Source organism: Numenius arquata, unplaced genomic scaffold (assembly GCF_964106895.1).
Source record: "Numenius arquata unplaced genomic scaffold, bNumArq3.hap1.1 HAP1_SCAFFOLD_1472, whole genome shotgun sequence".
Classification (NCBI taxonomy): Eukaryota; Metazoa; Chordata; class Aves; order Charadriiformes; family Scolopacidae; genus Numenius; species Numenius arquata.
Window position 1 is genome coordinate 1 of NW_027414967.1, and position 17872 is coordinate 17872.

The 17872-nt window shown below is 62.6% G+C and overlaps 2 protein-coding genes across 2 annotated transcripts; one reads left to right on the top strand and one right to left on the bottom strand.

Moving 5' to 3' along the window:
- The first annotated feature begins 401 nt into the window (after positions 1-401).
- Positions 402-6882, top strand: MAPK7 (mitogen-activated protein kinase 7). The gene is made up of 7 exons (XM_074167408.1): positions 402-433; positions 1076-1339; positions 2605-2770; positions 3389-4737; positions 5661-6103; positions 6210-6337; positions 6631-6882. The coding sequence occupies exons 2-7, from the start codon at positions 1138-1140 to the stop codon at positions 6776-6778; spliced, it is 2436 nt and encodes an 811-aa protein (XP_074023509.1). The 5' UTR covers positions 402-433; positions 1076-1137; the 3' UTR covers positions 6779-6882.
- A 4465-nt stretch (positions 6883-11347) lies between these two features.
- LOC141478305 (syntaxin-1B) lies at positions 11348-17315 on the bottom strand (the record flags this gene model as incomplete). Its single annotated transcript, XM_074167410.1, has 8 exons — positions 11348-11428; positions 12661-12771; positions 14140-14277; positions 15224-15297; positions 15409-15517; positions 15621-15694; positions 16265-16339; positions 17216-17315. Coding segments are annotated over 8 exons (762 nt in total), but the record flags the coding sequence as incomplete, so codon positions are not given.
- Between the last annotated feature and the right edge of the window lie 557 nt (positions 17316-17872).

The following is a 17872-nucleotide window of genomic DNA, read 5'->3' on the forward strand; positions in this document are numbered from 1 at the left end:
GGACCCCCGGGATGTGTGGGGCCCGGACCCCTGGGACCCCTGGGATGTGTGGGGCCCGGATCCCCGGGATGTGTGGGGCACTGGGGTGTGTGGGTCACTGAGGTATGTGGGGCCCGGACCTCTGGGACCCCCGGGATGTGTGGGGCCCGGACCCCCGGGATGTGTGGGGCACTGGGATGTGTGGGGCCCTGGGATATGTGGGGCCCGGACCCATGGGGTCCCCCAGATGTGTGGGGCCCAGACCCCTGGGACCCCTGGGATGTGTGGGGCCGGGACCCCCGGGATGTGTGGGTCACTGGGGTATGTGGGGCCTGGACCCCTGGGACCCCTTGGGTGGGAGGTTGGGGGACCCTGGGGCATGTGGGTCCCCGGGGTGTGTGGGTCCCCAGAGGTAGGAAATGTGGGTTCCCTGGGATATGTGGGTCCCTGGGACGTGTAGGTCCCTGGGATATGTGGGTCCCAGACCCCGGGGTCCCCTAGGGGTATGTGGGTCCCCGAGATGTGTGGGTCCCGGATGCTGGGGTCCCCTAGGGATATGTGGGTCCCTGAGATGTGTGGGTCCCAGATTTTGGGGTCCCCTAGGGATATGTGGGTCCCCGAGCCGTGTGGGTCCCATATTTTGGGGTCCCCGAGCCGTGTGGGTCCCAGATTTCGGGGTCCCTGAGCCGTGTGGGTCCCCGGTAGGTGTGGGTCCCAGATTTTGGGGTCCCCTAGGGATATGTGGGTCCCTGGGACGTGTGGGTCCCATATTTTGGGGTCCCCTAGGGATATGTGGGTCCCTGAGCCATGTAGGTCCCATATTTTGGGGTCCCCTAGGGATATGTGGGTCCCCGGGATGTGTGGGTCCCATATTTTGGGGTCCCCTAGGGATATGTGGGTCCCTGGGACGTGTGGCTCCCATATTTTGGGGTCCCCTAGGGATATGTGGGTCCCTGAGCCATGTAGGTCCCAGATTTCGGGGTCCCCTAGGGATATGTGGGTCCCTGAGCCGTGTGGGTCCCCGGGAGGTGTGGGTCCCAGATTTTGGGGTCCCCTAGGGATATGTGGGTCCCCAGGACGTGTGGGTCCCCGGGAGGTGTGGGTCCCGGGCGCCGGGGTGCCCGTCTCCGAGCCCCGGTGTGGCGTGTGGCAGGGCCCATGGCGGAGGCGGAGGCGGAGGCCGGGGGGGGCCGCCGGGACCCCCCGGGGCGGGTGTCGGGGGCCGGGGGGGGTCCCCTGGCCCTGCTGAAGGCCCGGGCGCTGGACGTCACCTTCGAGGTGGGGGACGAGTACGAGGTCATCGAGACCATCGGCACCGGTGCATACGGCGTCGTCAGCTCCGCGCGCCGCCGCGACACCGGTGAGACCACCCCCCCACGGAACCCCCCCCACCCCGGGGTACCCTCGGGGGGCAGCGGGGGGGGGGGCTTGGGGTCCCCCCGGACGCCTGGGTCCCCTCGGGTGGGAGATTGGGGGAACCCCAGACCTGGGTCCCCTCGGGTGGGGGTTCCTGGATGTCGGGGTCCCCTTGGGTGGGAGATTGGGGGTCCCTTGGACACCTGGGTCCCCTCGGGTGGGAGATTGGGGTTCCCCCAGATGCCTGAGTGGGAGATTGGGGGTCCCCCAGACCTGGGTCCCCTTGGGTGTGAGATTTGGGGCCCCCCAGATGCCTGGGTGGGAGATTGGGGTCCCCTCAGATGCTGGCGTCCCCTCAGGTGGGAGATTGGGGGTCCCCCAGACCTGGGTCCCCTCGGGTAGGGGTCCCCCAGACGCCTGGGTCCCCTCGGGTGGGAGATTGGGGGAACCCCAGACCTGGGTCCCCTTGGGTGGGGGTCCCCCTGGACACCTGGGTCCCCTCGGGTGGGGGTTCCTGGATGTTGGGGTCCTCTCAGGTGGGAGATTGGGGGTCCCCCAAACCTGGGTCCCCTTGGGTGGGGATCCCCCCAGACACCTGGGTCCCCTTGGGTGGGACATTGGGGTCCCCTCAGATGCCGGGGTCCCCTCAGGTGGGAGATTGGGGGTCCCCCAGACCTGGGTCCCCTCGGGTAGGGGTCCCCCAGACGCCTGGGTCCTCTTGGGTGGGAGATTGGGGGGTCCCCCTGGACACCTGGGTCCCCTTGGGTGGGGGTTCCTGGATGTCGGGGTCCCCTCGGGTGGGAGATTGGGGTTCCCCCAGATGTCTGAGTGGGAGATTGGGGGTCCCCCAGACCTGGGTCCCCTTGGGTGTGAGATTTGGGGCCCCCCAGATGCCTGGGTGGGAGATTGGGGTCCCCTCAGATGCTGGGGTCCCCTCAGGTGGGATATCGGGGGGTCCCCCAGACCTGAGTCTCCTTGGGTGGGGGTTCCTGGATGTCGGGGTCCCCTCGGGTGGGAGATTGGGGATCCCCTGGATGCCTGGGTGGGAGATTGGGGGGTCCCCAGATAGCTGGGTCCTCTTCAATGGGGGTCCCTGGACAGCTGGGTCCCCTCGGGTGGGAGATTGGGGGGCTCCTGGATGTCGGGGTCCTCTTGGGTGGGAGATTTGGGGGTTCCCGGACGCCTGGGTCCCCTCTGGGTGCTTGGTGGTCCCCAGGGTGGGGTGACAAGCCCCCCCTCCTTGATCCCATGTCCCGTCCCCCCCCCCAGGCCAGCAGGTGGCCATCAAGAAGATCCCCAACGCCTTCGACGTGGTGACCAACGCCAAGAGGACGCTGCGGGAGCTGAAGATCCTCAAGCACTTCAAGCACGACAACATCATCGGCATCAAGGACATCCTCAAACCCACCGTCCCCTACGGCGAGTTCCGCTCCGTGTGCGTGCCCCGGGCAGCTGGGGCCCCCCCCGGGGGTCATTAGGGGGTGGTGGCCCCATAGGGACATCTCCGTCCCTTCCTGGGGGGACAGGAGGACACATGGGATGGAGCCCACCTGGTCACCTGGGTCCATCAGGGGGTGGTGGCCCCATAGGAACATCTCCATCCCTTCCTGGGGGGGCAGGAGGAGACGTGGGATGGAGCCCACCTGGTCACCTGGGTCCATCAGGGGGTGGTGGCCCCATAGGAACATCTCCATCCCTTCCTGGGGGGGCAGGAGGAGACGTGGTATGGAACCCACCTGATCACCTGGGTCCATCAGGGGGTGGTGGCTCCACAGGGACATCTCCATCCCCAGCTGGGTGCTGTCGTGGGGCAGGAGGAGACGTGGGATGGAGCCCACCTGGTCATCTGGCCCCATTGGGTGGTGGTGGGCCCCATAGGAACATCTCCATCCCCTCCTGGTGGGGTAGGAGAACACGTGGGCTGGAGCCCACCAGACCCCCCGGCTCGGCGGTAGGGGTTGGTGGCACCCCACGGGGACGTCCCCGACCCCTCCCGGACGCCTGGGGTCCCTTTTTTTTTTTTTCCCCCCCCTCCTCCCCCCTTGCCCCACAGTTACGTGGTGCTGGACCTGATGGAGAGCGACCTCCACCAGATCATCCACTCGGCCCAGCCCCTGACGCTGGAGCACGTCCGCTACTTCCTCTACCAGCTCCTGCGGGGCCTCAAGTACATCCACTCGGCCAACGTCCTCCACCGCGACCTCAAGCCCAGCAACCTCCTGGTCAACGAGAACTGCGAGCTGAAGATCGGCGATTTCGGCATGGCCCGGGGCTTGGGGGCCGACCCCCGGCAGGCCAAGGCCTTTCTCACCGAGTACGTGGCCACCCGCTGGTACCGGGCGCCGGAGCTTCTCCTCTCCCTCCACCGTTACACCCGCGCCATCGACATGTGGTCGGTGGGCTGCATCTTCGCCGAGATGTTGGGCCGCCGACAGCTCTTCCCCGGCCGGAACTACGTCCACCAGCTCCAGCTCATCATGGCCGTTCTGGGGACGCCCCCGGCTACCGTCATGGCGGCCATCGGGGCCGAACGGGTCAGGGCCTACGTGCAGAGCTTGCCCCCGCGACCGGCCGTACCTTGGGAGAACCTTTTCGGCGACGCCGAGCCGGCCGCCTTGGCCCTCTTGGGGCGCATGTTACGTTTCGACCCCCGGGAGCGGGTGGGGGTGGCCGAGGCCTTGCGTCACCCCTTTTTGGCCAAATACCACGACCCCGAGGACGAGCCCGAGTGCGTCCCCGCCTTCGACTTCGCCTTCGACCGCCGGGCCCTCACCAAGGAGGAGATCAAGGCGGCCATCGTGGCCGAAATCGCCGACTTCCACGCCCGCCGCGACGGCATCCGGCGGCAAATCGCCTTCGCCCCGGCCGGCGCCGGCGACAACGCGGCCAACGGGGCCGGCGGAGGTGGCGACGCGGTCAACGGGGCCGCGGCCAACCTTAACGTCCCCGGTGGGGACGGCAACGCGGCCAACGTTGGCGGCGGCGTCAACGCGGCCAACGTCAACGCGGGCAACCTCACCGTGAGCGACATCGACGTGGCCGACGCTGGCGTCAGCGTGGTGGACGTCAACATGGCCAACGTCAACGCGGCCAACGTCGGCTTGGCCAACGTCAACATGGCCACCATCGGTGCCGCCGTGACCAACAGCAACGTCAACATGGCCAACGTCAACGCGGCCAATGCCACGGTGGCCAGCGTTGGCCCCTCCTGGCCCTGCGCCGACGTGGACATGCCGAGCCCCGGCCCCGCTCCCGCCCCCGACTGTCCAATGGACTCTCCCCGGGTGAAGGCGGAGCCGGGGGCCCCCGCGGCCCCCAAGAGGGACGGGGCCATCTCTGACGACACCAAGGCCGCCCTCAAGGCCGCGCTCCTCAAGTCGGCCATGAGGAACAAGAGCAAAGGTGAGGGGGTGCCCGGACGCCTGGGTCCCCTGGAAGGGCTGTGGGTGGGGTTGGTGGCTCCATCCTTGGTCTTCTGGGTCCCAGGGGTTGGTTGTGGTTGGGTTTGGGTGCGGTCACTTGGGTTTGGGTGGGGTCACTTGGGTTGGGGTTGGGTTGGTTGGGTTGTGGTTGGGTTGGTGGCTCCATCCCTGGTCTCTTCCATCCCAGAGATTGGTTGTGGTTGGGTTGGGTCAGTTGGGTTGTGGCTGGGTTGGTTGAGGTTGTGGTTGGGTTTGGTTGGGTTGTGGTTGGGTTGGTTGAGGTTGTGATTGGGTTGTGGTTGGGTTTGGTTGGTTGTGGTTGGGTCAGTTGGGTTGTGGTTGGGTTTATTTGGTTGTGGTTGGGTCGGTTGGGTTGTGGTTGGGTTTGGTTGGTTGTGGCTGGGTTGTGGTTGGGTTGGTTGAGGTTGTGATTGGGTTGTGGTTGGGTTTGGTTGGTTGTGGTTGGGTCAGTTGGGTTGTGGTTGGGTTTATTTGGTTGTGGTTGGGTCGGTTGGGTTGTGGTTGGGTTTGGTTGGTTGTGGCTGGGTTGTGGTTGGGTTGGTTGAGGTTGTGATTGGGTTGTGGTTGGGTTTGGTTGGTTGTGGTTGGGTCGGTTGGGTTGTGGTTGGGTTGTGGTTGGGTTTGGTTGGTTGTGGTTGGGTTTGGTTGGTTGTGGTTGGGTTGTAGTTGGGTTTGGTTGGTTGTGGTTGGGTTGGTTGAGGTTGTGATTGGGTTGTGGTTGGGTTTGGTTGGTTGTGGTTGGGTTTGGCTGGTTGTGGTTGGGTTGTAGTTGGGTTTGGTTGGTTGTGGTTGGGTTTGGTTGAGGTTGGGTGAGGTCAGTTGGGTTGTGGTTGGGTCAGTTGAGTCGTTATCTCCACCCCTGCCCCCCACCTTGCCTCCCAGAGCCCCCCTGCGCGGCCCCGGAGGCTCCGGAGGGCCGGAAGCCGGTGACGGCGGCAGAGCGGCAGCGGGAGCGGGAGGAGAAGCGGCGCCGGCGTCAGGAACGGGCCAAGGAACGGGAGAAGAAGCAACGGGAGCGGGAACGGCGCGAGCCCCGGGGCCGGGGGGAGGGGCTGCGGGGGCTCGTCCTCACCGACGACGACCGCCACCTCCTCGAGAGATGGACCAAGATGAGGGACGGGGCCCCACCTCGCCCCCCGCCCCCTTCCCGGCCCCCCGACCCCCTTCCTCCTCCTCCTCTTCCTCCTCCTCCTCCTCCTCCCCCAACTTGTCCTCCTCCCCCCGAAACCTGGCCGGGTCCCGAGGTCTGGCCGGAGCCCCCCGTTGCCCCCCTCCCGGCGGACCCCGACGTGGCCACCGTCACCCAGCAGCTCTCCAAGTCCCAGGTGAGGGTCTCGGGGGGGACCTCCTGGCCGTGGGGACGCGGTGAGGGGGAGGGAGGGAGTCTGGGCTTGGCCACCACGTTGACCATCCTCATCGTCACCCCCACAGGTGGAGGACCTGCTGCCCCCCGTCTTCTCGGGGACCCCCAAGGGGAGCGGGGCCGGCTACGGGGTGGGCTTCGACCTGGAGGAGTTCCTCAGCCAGTCCTTGGACATGGTGGGGGACACCAAAGACAGGTGAGAAGAAGGGGGGTGACCCAGGTGTCCGGGTGGGAGTTTGGGGGGTGACCCAGGTGTCCGGGTGGGAGTTTGGGGGGGGGACCCCAGTGTTTTTTGGGGGGGAGGGGGACCCAGGTGGGGCGCGGTGGGACCCGGACGTTCCTTCTCCTTGGTGGGACCCAAACACCCGTGATGATGGGGAATGAAGGAGGGGGTGGAGACGGACGGGACCCAAGGGTTGGGAATTTGTAGGGGGGTTGGGGGGTCCCAGGGGTCCGGGCTGAAGCCCCGCCCCCTCTGCCCACCCCCAGCCAAGGCGATTCGGCGCCGCTCTCGGCCTCGCTGCTCGCTGATTGGCTGGAGGTCCATCGCCTGAGCCCGGCCGCCCTCGAGAGCCTCCAGCGGGACCTCCAGCTGGGGTCCCCCATGCTCCTCGCCGACGACCTCCCTGACCCCTAACGGAAGGGGGACCCACCACCCCCCCTTTTATGGTGCCTTGGCCCCGCCCCCTTCGGTGCCTTGGCCCCGCCCTCGGCGCCCCATTAAATTTCTAAAGAAACGGTTTCCTGCCCCGTTTTCGACCCCAAGCGACCGGGGACCTATAGGGGCTATAGGGGATGATGGGGGGGGGGGGGCTGTTGGAGATCCCGCGGACCTATAGGGAGCCGTATGGGGCTCTATAAGGCTGCAGAAGACCCTATAGATCTATAGGGGCCATAGGGAACGGCTATAGGGAACTGAGGGGCTCTACCGGCTATGGGGCTATAGGGGACTAGGGACCAAGGGGGTCCTGTGTGGGCTATAGGGGGGCTATAGGGGGCTGGCGTGGCATTTGGGGCAACCACGTGGGGCTACCAAGAGCTATAGGGGGCTGTAAGTAAATGTATAGGCTTCATATAGAAGTGTTCGGTAGCGTATGGAAGAATGGGGGGGCTGTGAGGGGCTATAGGGGGCTGTGAGGGGCTATAGGGGGCTCGTGGGGCGCTCCAGCGGCTCGTGGGGCGCGATGGGGGGCTGCCAGACCCATAAGTGACCCCCTGGGAACGAGGGAGGTCGAGGTATAGAAGCCCCGGGAGGAGCTATAGGGAGGTTGGGGAAGCTATAGGGACCCCCGCGGCCGCTTTGGGGGGGGGGGGGGGGGGGGGGGGGCTGTAGGGACCCTATAGGAGCCGTAGGGACACACCCACCCGCCCCCCCAATCCCCCCCTCACCCCCAGAACCGCCCCCCCCCCACCCCGTCGCCGGGCGGAGGAAGGAAGGAGGCGGAGACGGGTGCGTTTGTGGCAATGGGTTTCGTAGCAAATACATCACAGACCACGAGGGGGGCGATACAGAGCTCGGGGGCGGGGGGGACACCCCCCCTGGACCCACCACCCGCCCCACACACACCCCCACCCCACACCGCGGCGTGGGGTTTTGGGAGGGAGGAGGGCGGGGGGGGGAGGGGGGAGGCAGCGCGGGGGGCGGTGGCGGCACTGGGGCGACCCCCGCGGGGCGGGAAATCTAAGTGTGGGGGGTGGTTCCTCGGCCGGGGGGTGGGGTGGGGGGTGGAGCTGGGGGGGGGGGGGGGTGTTGATGGGGGGTGGTTGATGGTGGTTGGGTGATTGGTGGGACATTTGGGTCATTGAGGGGGTGGTTGGGTCATTGAGGGGGCGGTTGGGTCATTGGTGGGATGGTTGGGTCGTTGATGGTGTTGATGGGTCGTTGATGGTGTTGATGGGTCGTTGAGGGGACAGTTGGGTCGTTGATGGGACGGTTGGGTCATTGGGACAGTTGGGTCGTTGATGGTGTTGATGGGTCGTTGATGGTGTTGATGGGTCGTTGAGGGGACGGTTGGGTCGTTGAGGGGACGGTTGGGTCATTGGGACAGTTGGGTCATTGGTGGGATGGTTGGGTCGTTGATGGTGTTGATGGGTCGTTGAGGGGACGGTTGGGTCATTGAGGAGGTGGTTGGGTCATTGAGGGGACAGTTGGGTCTTTGGTGGTGTTGATGGTTCATTGGTGGGTGGTTGGGTCGTTGGGACGGTCGGGTCGTTGAGGGGACGGTTGGGTCGTTGAGGGGACGGTTGGGTCATTGAGGGCATGGTGGGTCATTGATGGGACAGTTGGCTCATTGAGGGGACAGTTGGGTCGTTGAAGGGACGGTTGGGTTGTTGATGGGACATTTGGGTCGTTGATGGGACAGTTGGGTCATTGAGGGGACGGTTGGGTCTTTGGTGGTGTTGATGGGTAATTGGTGGGTGGTTGGGTCATTGGGACGGTTGGGTCTTTGGTGGGACATTTGGGTCTTTGGTGGGACATTTGGGTCATTGATGGGACAGTTGGGTTGTTGGTGGGATGGTTGGCTCGTTGATGGGACAGTTGGGTCGTTGATGGGACAGTTGGGTCGTTGATGGGACAGTTGGGTCGAGGGGGTGGTTGGGTCGTTGGGATGGTTGGGTCATTGGTGGGTCGTTGATGGCCCAGTTGGGTCTTGGCCGGGTTGGTTGGTTCATTGGGGGGTTGGTTGAGGGGGTGGTTGGGTCATTGGGGGGGTGGTTGGGTCACCGGGGGGTTGGTTGGTGGGGCAGTTGGTGGTTGGTTGGTTGATGGGGCAGTTGGTGGTTGGTTGGTTGGTTGGTTGATGGGGCAGTTGGTGGTTGGTTGGTTGGTTGGTTGGTGGGGCAGTTGGTGGTTGGTTGGTTGGTGGGGCAGTTGGTGGTTGGTTGGTTGGTTGATGGGGCAGATGGTGGTTGGTTGGTTGGTCAGTTGGGAGAGCAGCTGATTGGCCGGTTGGGTCATTGAGCGGGTGATGGGGCTGTTGGGTAGTTGAGGGGGGAGTGTGGGTGGGTAGTTAAGCTGGTTGGATGGGTGGGTGGATGGGTGGTTAGTTGGGGGGGGGGAGACGGATGGGTGGTTAGCTGGGCGATGGGTTGGTTGACTGGGTGATGGGTTAGTTGGTTAGTTGGGCGATGGGTTGGTTAACTGGGTGATGGGCTGCTTAGCCGGGTGATGGGTTGGTTGATTATCTGGGTGATGGGCTGGTTAGCTGGGCAGTGGGTTAGCTGGTTAGCAGGGCGATGGGTTGGTTGGTTAGCTGGGCGATGGGTTGGCTAGCTGGCTGGCAGTTATCAGGTTAGTCAGGTAGTGGGTTGGTTAGCCGGTGGGATGGATGGCAGTTAGGTGGGTGGTGAGATGGGTCGTTAGCTGGTCGAGCGGGTAGTTAGCTGGTTAGCTGGGTGGTCGGCCGGTTGGTTAGCTGGCTTGGGTGGGCAGTAGTTAGCTGGTTGGTTGCTCAGCTGTTCGGATGGATGGCTGGTTAGTTGTGTGAGGGGGTGGGTGGGTGGTTAACTGGTTGGATGGGTGGTGGGTAGCCGGCTAGGTGGCTGGTTAGCTGTTTGAGCGACTGGTTAGCTAGCTGGATGAGCGGTTAGCTGGCTGAGTGATCGGTTAGCTGGTTGGATCGGCGGCTGGTTAACTGGTTGGGGGGATGGTTAAGTGATGGGGTGATTGGTTAGCCAGGCGGGTGGGTACTGGGTTAGCTGGTTGGGTGGGTAGTTAACCGCTGGGATGGGGGGGGTGGTTATCTGCTGGTTCGGATGGTTGGTTAGGGGGCGGGATGGGGGGTGGTTAGCTGGTTGGATGAGTGGTTAGCGGGTTAGTTGGGCGGGTGATGGCGTCACCTCAGAGTCGCTTCTGCCCCCCCAGGGCCACCCACCCCCGGGACCAGCGGGGGGGGCTCCTCCACCCCTCCCCCTCCCACACCCAGGACGGGTCAAGGTCAACCCAAACCCTGCCCTTTGACCTCTCCTAGGGTCAACCCGACCCATAACCCCCCCCCTTGGCCCTCACCGGGGTCAACCCCACCCAACTGCCCCCCACGATCCTTCTCTAGGGTCCTCCTAACGCGACCTATGACCCCTCTTTGGGGTCACCCCGACCCATGACCCCTCCCTACAGCCACCCCCGTCTGACCTCTGACCCCTCTCCAGGGTCAACGTGACCCATAACCCCCTTCCTGAGGTTGATCCGACCCAACTGTGCCCCAAAATCCTGCCCCGGGGTCATCCAAACCTGACCCCTGACCCCTCTTCGGGCTCGGCCCCACCCGTGGACCCGTCTGTGGGGCCAACCTGACCTGTGACCCCTCTCTGGGGTCAACCTGACCTTTGACCCCTCCATGGGGCGACCCCAACTGCCCCCATGATGACTCCTGAAGGTCAACCTGACCCTTAACCCCTCCATGGGGTCAACCTGACCCTTGACCCCTCCATGGGGTGACCCCAACTGCCCCCATGATGACTCCTGAAGGTCAACCTGACCCTTGACCCCTCCATGGGGCGACCCCAACTGCCCCCATGATGACTCCTGAAGGTCAACTTGACCCTTGACCCTTCCATGGGGCCACCCCAACCCTTCTGCCCCCATAATCGCTCCCGAAGGTCAACCCAATCCAACCCATGACCTTTCTCCAGTGTCAACCTCACCCCGGGCCCCCCCCCCAGGAGCCTCCAGCCCCCAACCTCGGTGGCCCCCTTTGACCCACCTGCCCCTCCACACCCCACCCCACCCCCCCCTTCCATCTAGGGCCACCAAGGGCAGGAGGACCTCCCGGACGTGTCCCCACCGCCACCCCACCACCAAGCCCAGCGCGTGGATGGGAGATGGGGCGGCGGCAGGAGGTGAAGGAGGAGGAACCTGGGGAGGGGTTGGGGGTGGGAGGAAGAGGAGGAGGATGGGATGGACGGATGGATGGACAGACGGATGGACGGATGGATGGATGGATGGATGGAGGCCGACGAGCCCCTTTTAGATTTGCCGGCCCCGGGGCCGGGCCGGGCCGCTCTGCTCCGCGGCGGGACCACGTGCGGTTATGTCCGTTCGCATGAACAATTAAGTCTCTTAATTTATTCTTATTCTCGCTGATGAGGTTATTCTCGTTACCGGGGGGAGGGCGGGGGGGAGGGGGAACGAAGAAAGGAGGTTGGGGGGGGGGGGGGGGGAGGGGGCCGGGCGTTAATTGCTGCCGCGGGGGGCGAACCGAGGACCCTACAAGCCCAACGTGCCCCCGATGGAGGAGGCCAAGACCACCCCCAGCACCACGCAACAGATTATGATCATGATTTTCTTCTGCGTTACCCCCCCCCCCCAAAAAAAAATAAAACCAACACACACACACCCCCCAAAAACCCGACAAAAACCAACCCATCCAGGAAAAAAAAAAACAAAACCCAAAAAAATAACCGAAAAAACAACAAACCCACCGAAACCCAACCAAACCCAAGCCCAAATCCAGGAAAAACCAAAAAAAAAAAACCCATCCCAACCCCCGAAACCAACAAAATCAACAAAAAAAACCCCGAAACCAACAAAATCAACAAAAAAAATAACCGAAACCAACAAAACCAACAAAAAAAACCCCGAAACCAACAAAATCAACAAAAAAAATAACCGAAACCAACAAAACCAACAAAAAAAACCCCAACCCAAGCCCCGAAACCAACAAAATCAACAAAAAAATCCCAAAACCAACAAAATCAACAAAAAAAAACCCCAACCAAACCCCAACAATTGACATCCAGGAAAAAAAAGAAAAAAACAACAACAAAAAAAAACCCAAACCCCCCCAAACCCAAGAAATCACAACCAAAAACCAGCAAACGAATCCAAGAAAAACAAACCAAAACCCCCCCAACCCCCCCCAAAAAAAACCCAACAAAACCAGCAAAAATCACCCAAACCCCAACAAATCACATCCAGGAAAAAAAAACCAAAAACCCGCCCCGAAACGCACCACCCCCCCCCCCCAAAAAAAAAAAAAAAAACAACACAAAAAAACCCCAAAACCCAACAAAACCAACAAAAACCAACCGAAACCCAACAAACGGCATCCAGGAAAAAGCAAAAAACACCCCCCACCCCCCCAAAAAAAACCCAAACAACCAAAAAACCCAAGGAAACCCAACGAAACCCAAAAAAACAACCCAACAAAACCCACCAAAACCCAACAAAACCCAACAAAACCCAACAAAACCCAACGCAACGACGTCCAGGAGGAACCAAAAAAAAAAACACAAACCCCAAACCCAACCAAAAAAGCCCAACCCCCAACAAAAACCGAAAAGAAACCAAACCCCAAAACCCAACGAACAAATTAAAAAACCCCCCAAAACCCCCCCCAAAAAAAAACCAAAACCCAAGGGCCAAAAGGCAACCGGCGACGTCCGGGCAGCGGGGGGAGGAAGAGAAGAGAGGAGCGTTACGGGGCAGGAGGAACCCCCACCCCCACCCTGACCCCCACCCCCCCCAACTCCCCCCCACCCCCCTCCCCCCACATCCCCCCCCCCCCGGCGCCCACTCACCCTCCGGGCCTTGCTCTGGTACTTTACGGCTTTTTTGGTGTCGGAAACGGCCCGTTCCACGTAGTCCACCGAGTGCTCCACGTTGTACTCGATGCGGTCGATCATCTCGCCCTGGGGGTGGGAAGTGGTGGGTGGTGGTGGGACACACACACGCGCACGCACCCCCCCACCCGCCCTTGAGCCCAGACACACCACGGCCACCAGGATTGGGGGTGTTGGGGGTGGGGGTGTTCTTGGCCGGTTCTAGGTGGTTCAACGGCCTCGTGGTGGCCTCAAGAGGTTTTGTTGGCGTCTAGATGGGCCAACGGGCTCTAATAATGGTTCTTCAGAGGTTCTAGGTGACCCTTGGTGGCCTCAAGAGCTTTTGATGGCGTCTAGATGGGCCAACGGGCTCTAATAATGGTTCTTCAGAGGTTCTAGGTGACCCTTGGTGGCCTCAAGAGGTTTTGTTGGTGTCTAGATGGGCCAACGGGCTCTAATAATGGTTCTTCAGAGGTTCTAGGTGACCCTTGGTGGCCTCAAGAGGTTTTGTTGGCGTCTAGATGAGCCAACGGGCTCTAATAATGGTTCTTCAGAGGTTCTAGGTGACCTTTGGTGGCCTCAAGAGCTTTTGATGGCATCTAGATGGGCCAACGGGCTCTAATAATGGTTCTTCAGAGGTTCTAGGTGACCCTCGGTGGCCTCAAGAGGTTTGTAATGGCATCTAGATGGGCCAACGGGCTCTAATAATGGTTCTTCAGAGGTTCTAGGTGACCCTCGGTGGACTCGAGACCTTTGTAATGGCATCTAGATGGGCCAATGGGCTCTAATAATGGTTCTTCAGAGATTCTAGGTGACCCTTGGTGGCCTCAAGAGGTTTTGTTGGCGTCTAGATGGGCCAGTGGGCTCTAGTAATGAGTTCTTCAGGGGTTCTAGGTGACACTTGGTGGGTTCAAGACCTTTGCGATGGCATCTAGATGGGCCAACGAGCCCTAATGATGGCTTTTCATGGGTTCTAGATGATTTCTGGTGGCCTCAAGAGCTTTTGATGGCGTCTAGACGGGCCCATGGGCTCTAATAATGGTTCTTCGGGGGTTCTGGATGATTTTTGGTGGCCTCACGCCCTTCGTGATGGCATCTAGATGGGCCAATGAGCCCTAATAATGGCTTTTGCTGGGTTCTAGATGACCCTCGGTGGGCTCAAGACCTTTCCATGGCGTCTGGGTGAGCGGATGAACACTAAATACGGGGTTCCGGTGGGTTCCAGGTGAGCCAACGGTCTCCTGGTGGGCTCGAGAGCTTTGCATCATGGCTTCTAGGTGGCCCCGTGGGCTCTAGAAGTTTCAGCAGACTCTAGAACCCTCGATTTTGGTGGGAGAGAGGGATCTGCTGGATCCGGCCCCTCGCTGGGGGCTTTGTGGGGGTCCTCCACCCCAAGGCGGGTGGGGGTCCAAGCCCTCCCACTGTCCCGTTCCCCCCCCCCCGGCCCCCGCCCCGTACCTGGCTCTCCACCAGCATGGCCATGTCCACGAACATGTCGTGCAGCTCCCGGATGCTCGTCTCCAGCTTGATGATCTCGTTGTGCCGCGTCTCGATCTCGTTCAGGGCCTGTTTGGTCATCTGCGAGTCCATTTTGATCTGGCAGGAGAGGACACGGTGGGGGGAGAACGTCAGGTGGAGCTCCTGGGGTTACGAGATGGTCCGACGGGGCTCCAGGTAGCCCAGCAGGTCACGGGCAACCTCACGGTTTTGAGGTCACTCAATGATTTGGGGCATCTCATTGGGTTCTGGGTGACCCAACGGGTTCCAGGTGACCCAACGGGCACCAAGAACCTCAAGAAGCCCCAGGGGCTCCAAGGGACCTACTGTTTGTCAAGTGGTGGAGCTGTTTTGGAGCATCTCATTGGGTTCCAGATGACCCAACGGGCACCAAGAACCTCAAGAAGCCCCAAGAGCCCCAGGGGACTTCCTGGTTGTCAAGTGGTGGAGCTGGTTGAGGCATCTCATTGGGTTCTAGGTGACCTAACAGGTTCTAGGTGACCCAGTGGGTTCCGGGTGATCCAATGGGCACCAAGAACCTCAAGAAGCCCCGGGGGTTCCAAGGGACCTGCTGGTTGTCAAGTGGTGGAGCTGGTTGGGGCATCTCAGTGGGTTCTAGGTGACCCAGTGGGTTCCGGGTGACCCAACCGGCACCAAGAACCTCAAGAAGCCCCAGGGATTCCAAGGGACCTACTGGTTGTCAAGTGGTGGAGCTGTTTTGGAGCATCTCATTGGGTTCCAGATGACCCAACGGGCACCAAGAATCTCAAGAAGCCCCAGGGGTTCCAAGGGACCTGCTGGTTGTCAAGTGGTGGAGCTGGTTGGGGCATCTCAGTGGGTTCTAGGTGACCCAGTGGGTTCCAGGTGACCCAACGGGCACCAAGAACCTCAAGAAGTCCCAGGGGTTCCAAGGGACCCACTGGTTGTCGGGTGGTGGAGCTGGTTGGAGCTGGTGGAGCACCTCCTTGGCCCCCTCCCCGGGGACCTGGTTGGGTTCTAGGTGCCCCGTTGGGTTCTAGGTGCCCCGTTGGGGCCCCTCACGTACGTCATCGGTGAAGATGGCCAACTTCCCGCTCTCCAGCATGTCCTCCAGCTCCTCGTTGGTGGTGGTCCGGCCGGCTGCGGAGATGGCGGTGGGGGGGAGGTGACAGTGGGTGACACCAACACCCCCAAGGTGGGGGGTGGGGGGTGTGGTGTCTTCTCCATCCCACCCCACCCCCGGTGACCTACTGATCTCCAGCTGCCTCTGGATGCGGTCCTTGCAGCGGTCGCGGTACTTGGACTGGGTGGCGTTGTACTCGGTCATCACCTCCACGAACTTGCGGGACAGCGTGGAGTGCTGGGGACAACGGGGGGGGGAAGGGAGGTGGCCACCACCAGGCTGGTGGCCACCAAGGAGGAGGAGAAGGAGGAGGAGGAGGAGGAGGAAGGCGGAGGGATACCTGCGTTTTCCGGATGCGTAAATCGGCCGAGGAGCGGTTCAGACCTTCCTCCTGCTCGATGCTCTGCTCGATGGCTGCGGGAGGGGACAACGTCACCCCCCAGGGTGGCCACCTCCATCGTGGAGGTCACCCCCAAGGTGGCCAACCCCCAAAATGGTCACCCCCAAGATGGCCAACCTCAAAATGACCACCCCAAGGTGGCCACCTACATCGTGAAGGTCACCCCCAAGGTGGTCACACCCCAAAATAACCACCCCCAGGTGGCCACCTCCATCATGAGGTCACCCTCAAGGTGGCCAACCTCAAAATGACCACCCCAAGGTGGCCACCTCTATCGTGAAGGTCACCCCCAAGGTGGCCACACCCCAAAATGACCACCCCAAGGTGGCCACCTCTATCGTGAAGGTCACCCCCAAGGTGGCCACACCCCAAAATGACCACTCCAAGGTCTTCACCCCCCAAAATGGTCACCCCCAAGGTGGCCAACCTCGAAATGACCACCTCAAGGAGGCCATCTCCATCGTGGAGGTCACCCCCAAGGTGGTGACCCCCCCAAAATGACCACTCCCAGGTGGTCACCTCTATCATGGAGGTCCCCCCCAAGGTGCCCCTGCCCCGCCCCAAGATGGCCACTGCGAGGTCACCTTTCAACTTGGAGCGCACTTTGTTCGCCGTCTTCTTGATGTCGGCCGTGAGGTCCTCCAGCTCCTGCTTCGTCTCTGGGGGGGTGGGGGTGGGGACACGTCACCCCCACGGTGTCACCCCCCTGGGGTCACCCCCCCCCCAGTTCCTGCTCTTCCCACCACAGTGACCCTCCTGGTGTTCTCCATCCCCAACGTCCCCCCCCACCGCCGTGTCCTCCAGGGTGTCCCCACGGTGTCCCTGGTTCCTGGTGTCCCCCCATCTCACATGTCTCTGGTTCCTGGTGTCCCCTCATCTCACGTGTCCCCCATGGTGTCCCCAGGTCCTGGTGACCCCGTGGCGTCCCTGGTGTCCCTCGATCCCACGTGTCCCCTGTGGTGTCCCTGGCTCCTGGTGTCCCTCCATCCTTTGTGTCCTCCACAGTGTCCCTGGTGTCCCTCCATCCCACGTGTCCTCCACGGTGTCCCTGGCTCCTGGTGTCCCTCCATCCCATGTGTCCCCCACGGTGTCCCTGGTGTCCCATCATCTCACGTGTCCCCTGTGGTGTCCCTGGCTCCTGGTGTCCCTCCATCCCTTGTGTCCTCCACAGTGTCCCTGGTGTCCCATCATCTCACGTGTCCCCCCATGGTGTCCCCGGCTCCTGGTGTCCCTCCATCCCACGTGTCCTCCACGGTGTCCCTGGTTCCTGGTGTCCCTCCATCCCACGTGTCCTCCACGGTGTCCCCGGTTCCTGGTGTCCCTCCATCCCATGTGTCCTCCACGGTGTCCCCGGCTCCTGGTGTCCCTCCATCCCACGTGTCCTCCACGGTGTCCCCGGTTCCTGGTGTCCCTCCATCCCACGTGTCCTCCATGGCGTCCCCGGTTCCTTGGCTCCCCCTGCCCCCCCGATGTCCCCCACGTCCCCCCCCCATGTCCCACATCCCCCCCCCCCCCCCCGGTGTCCCCCCGCTCACTCTCGTCGGGGTTGGGGGCGGCCAGGATGGCGCTGTGCTGCTTCTTCACCTGCTCCACGTCCTCCGACAGCTTCTCGATGCAGCCCCGGATCTCCTCCACCTGCGGGGGGGGGGGGGGTGTCACCAGGGGTGGGGGGGACACCATGGGGGGGGGTCATGGGGACACCATGGGGGACATGGTGGGGGGGGGGGACACGGGGGGGGGGGGGTCATGAGTGGTGGGGGGGGGACACCATGGGGGACACCATGGAGGAAACCATGGGGGGACATGGGAGGGGGACACGGGGGGGGGGGGGGTCACGAGGGGTGGGGGGGGACACCATGGGGGGGGGGGTCACAGGGACATGGGGGAGACCATGGAGGACACCATGGGGGACACGGGGGGGGGGACATGGGGGGGGTCACGTGGAGTGGGGGGGACACTGTGGGGGGGGTCATGGGGACATCATGGGGGTCATGGGGGGGGACACCGTGTGGGGACATGGGGGGGGGACACGGGGGGGGGGTCATGAGTGGTGGGGGGGGCACCGTGGGGGGACATGGGGGGGTCACAGGGGACATGGGGGGACACGGGGGGGGGTCATGAGGGGTGGGGGGGACACACCATGGAGGACACCATGGGGGGGGGGGTCGTGGAGGGGGGGGTCATGGGGGGGT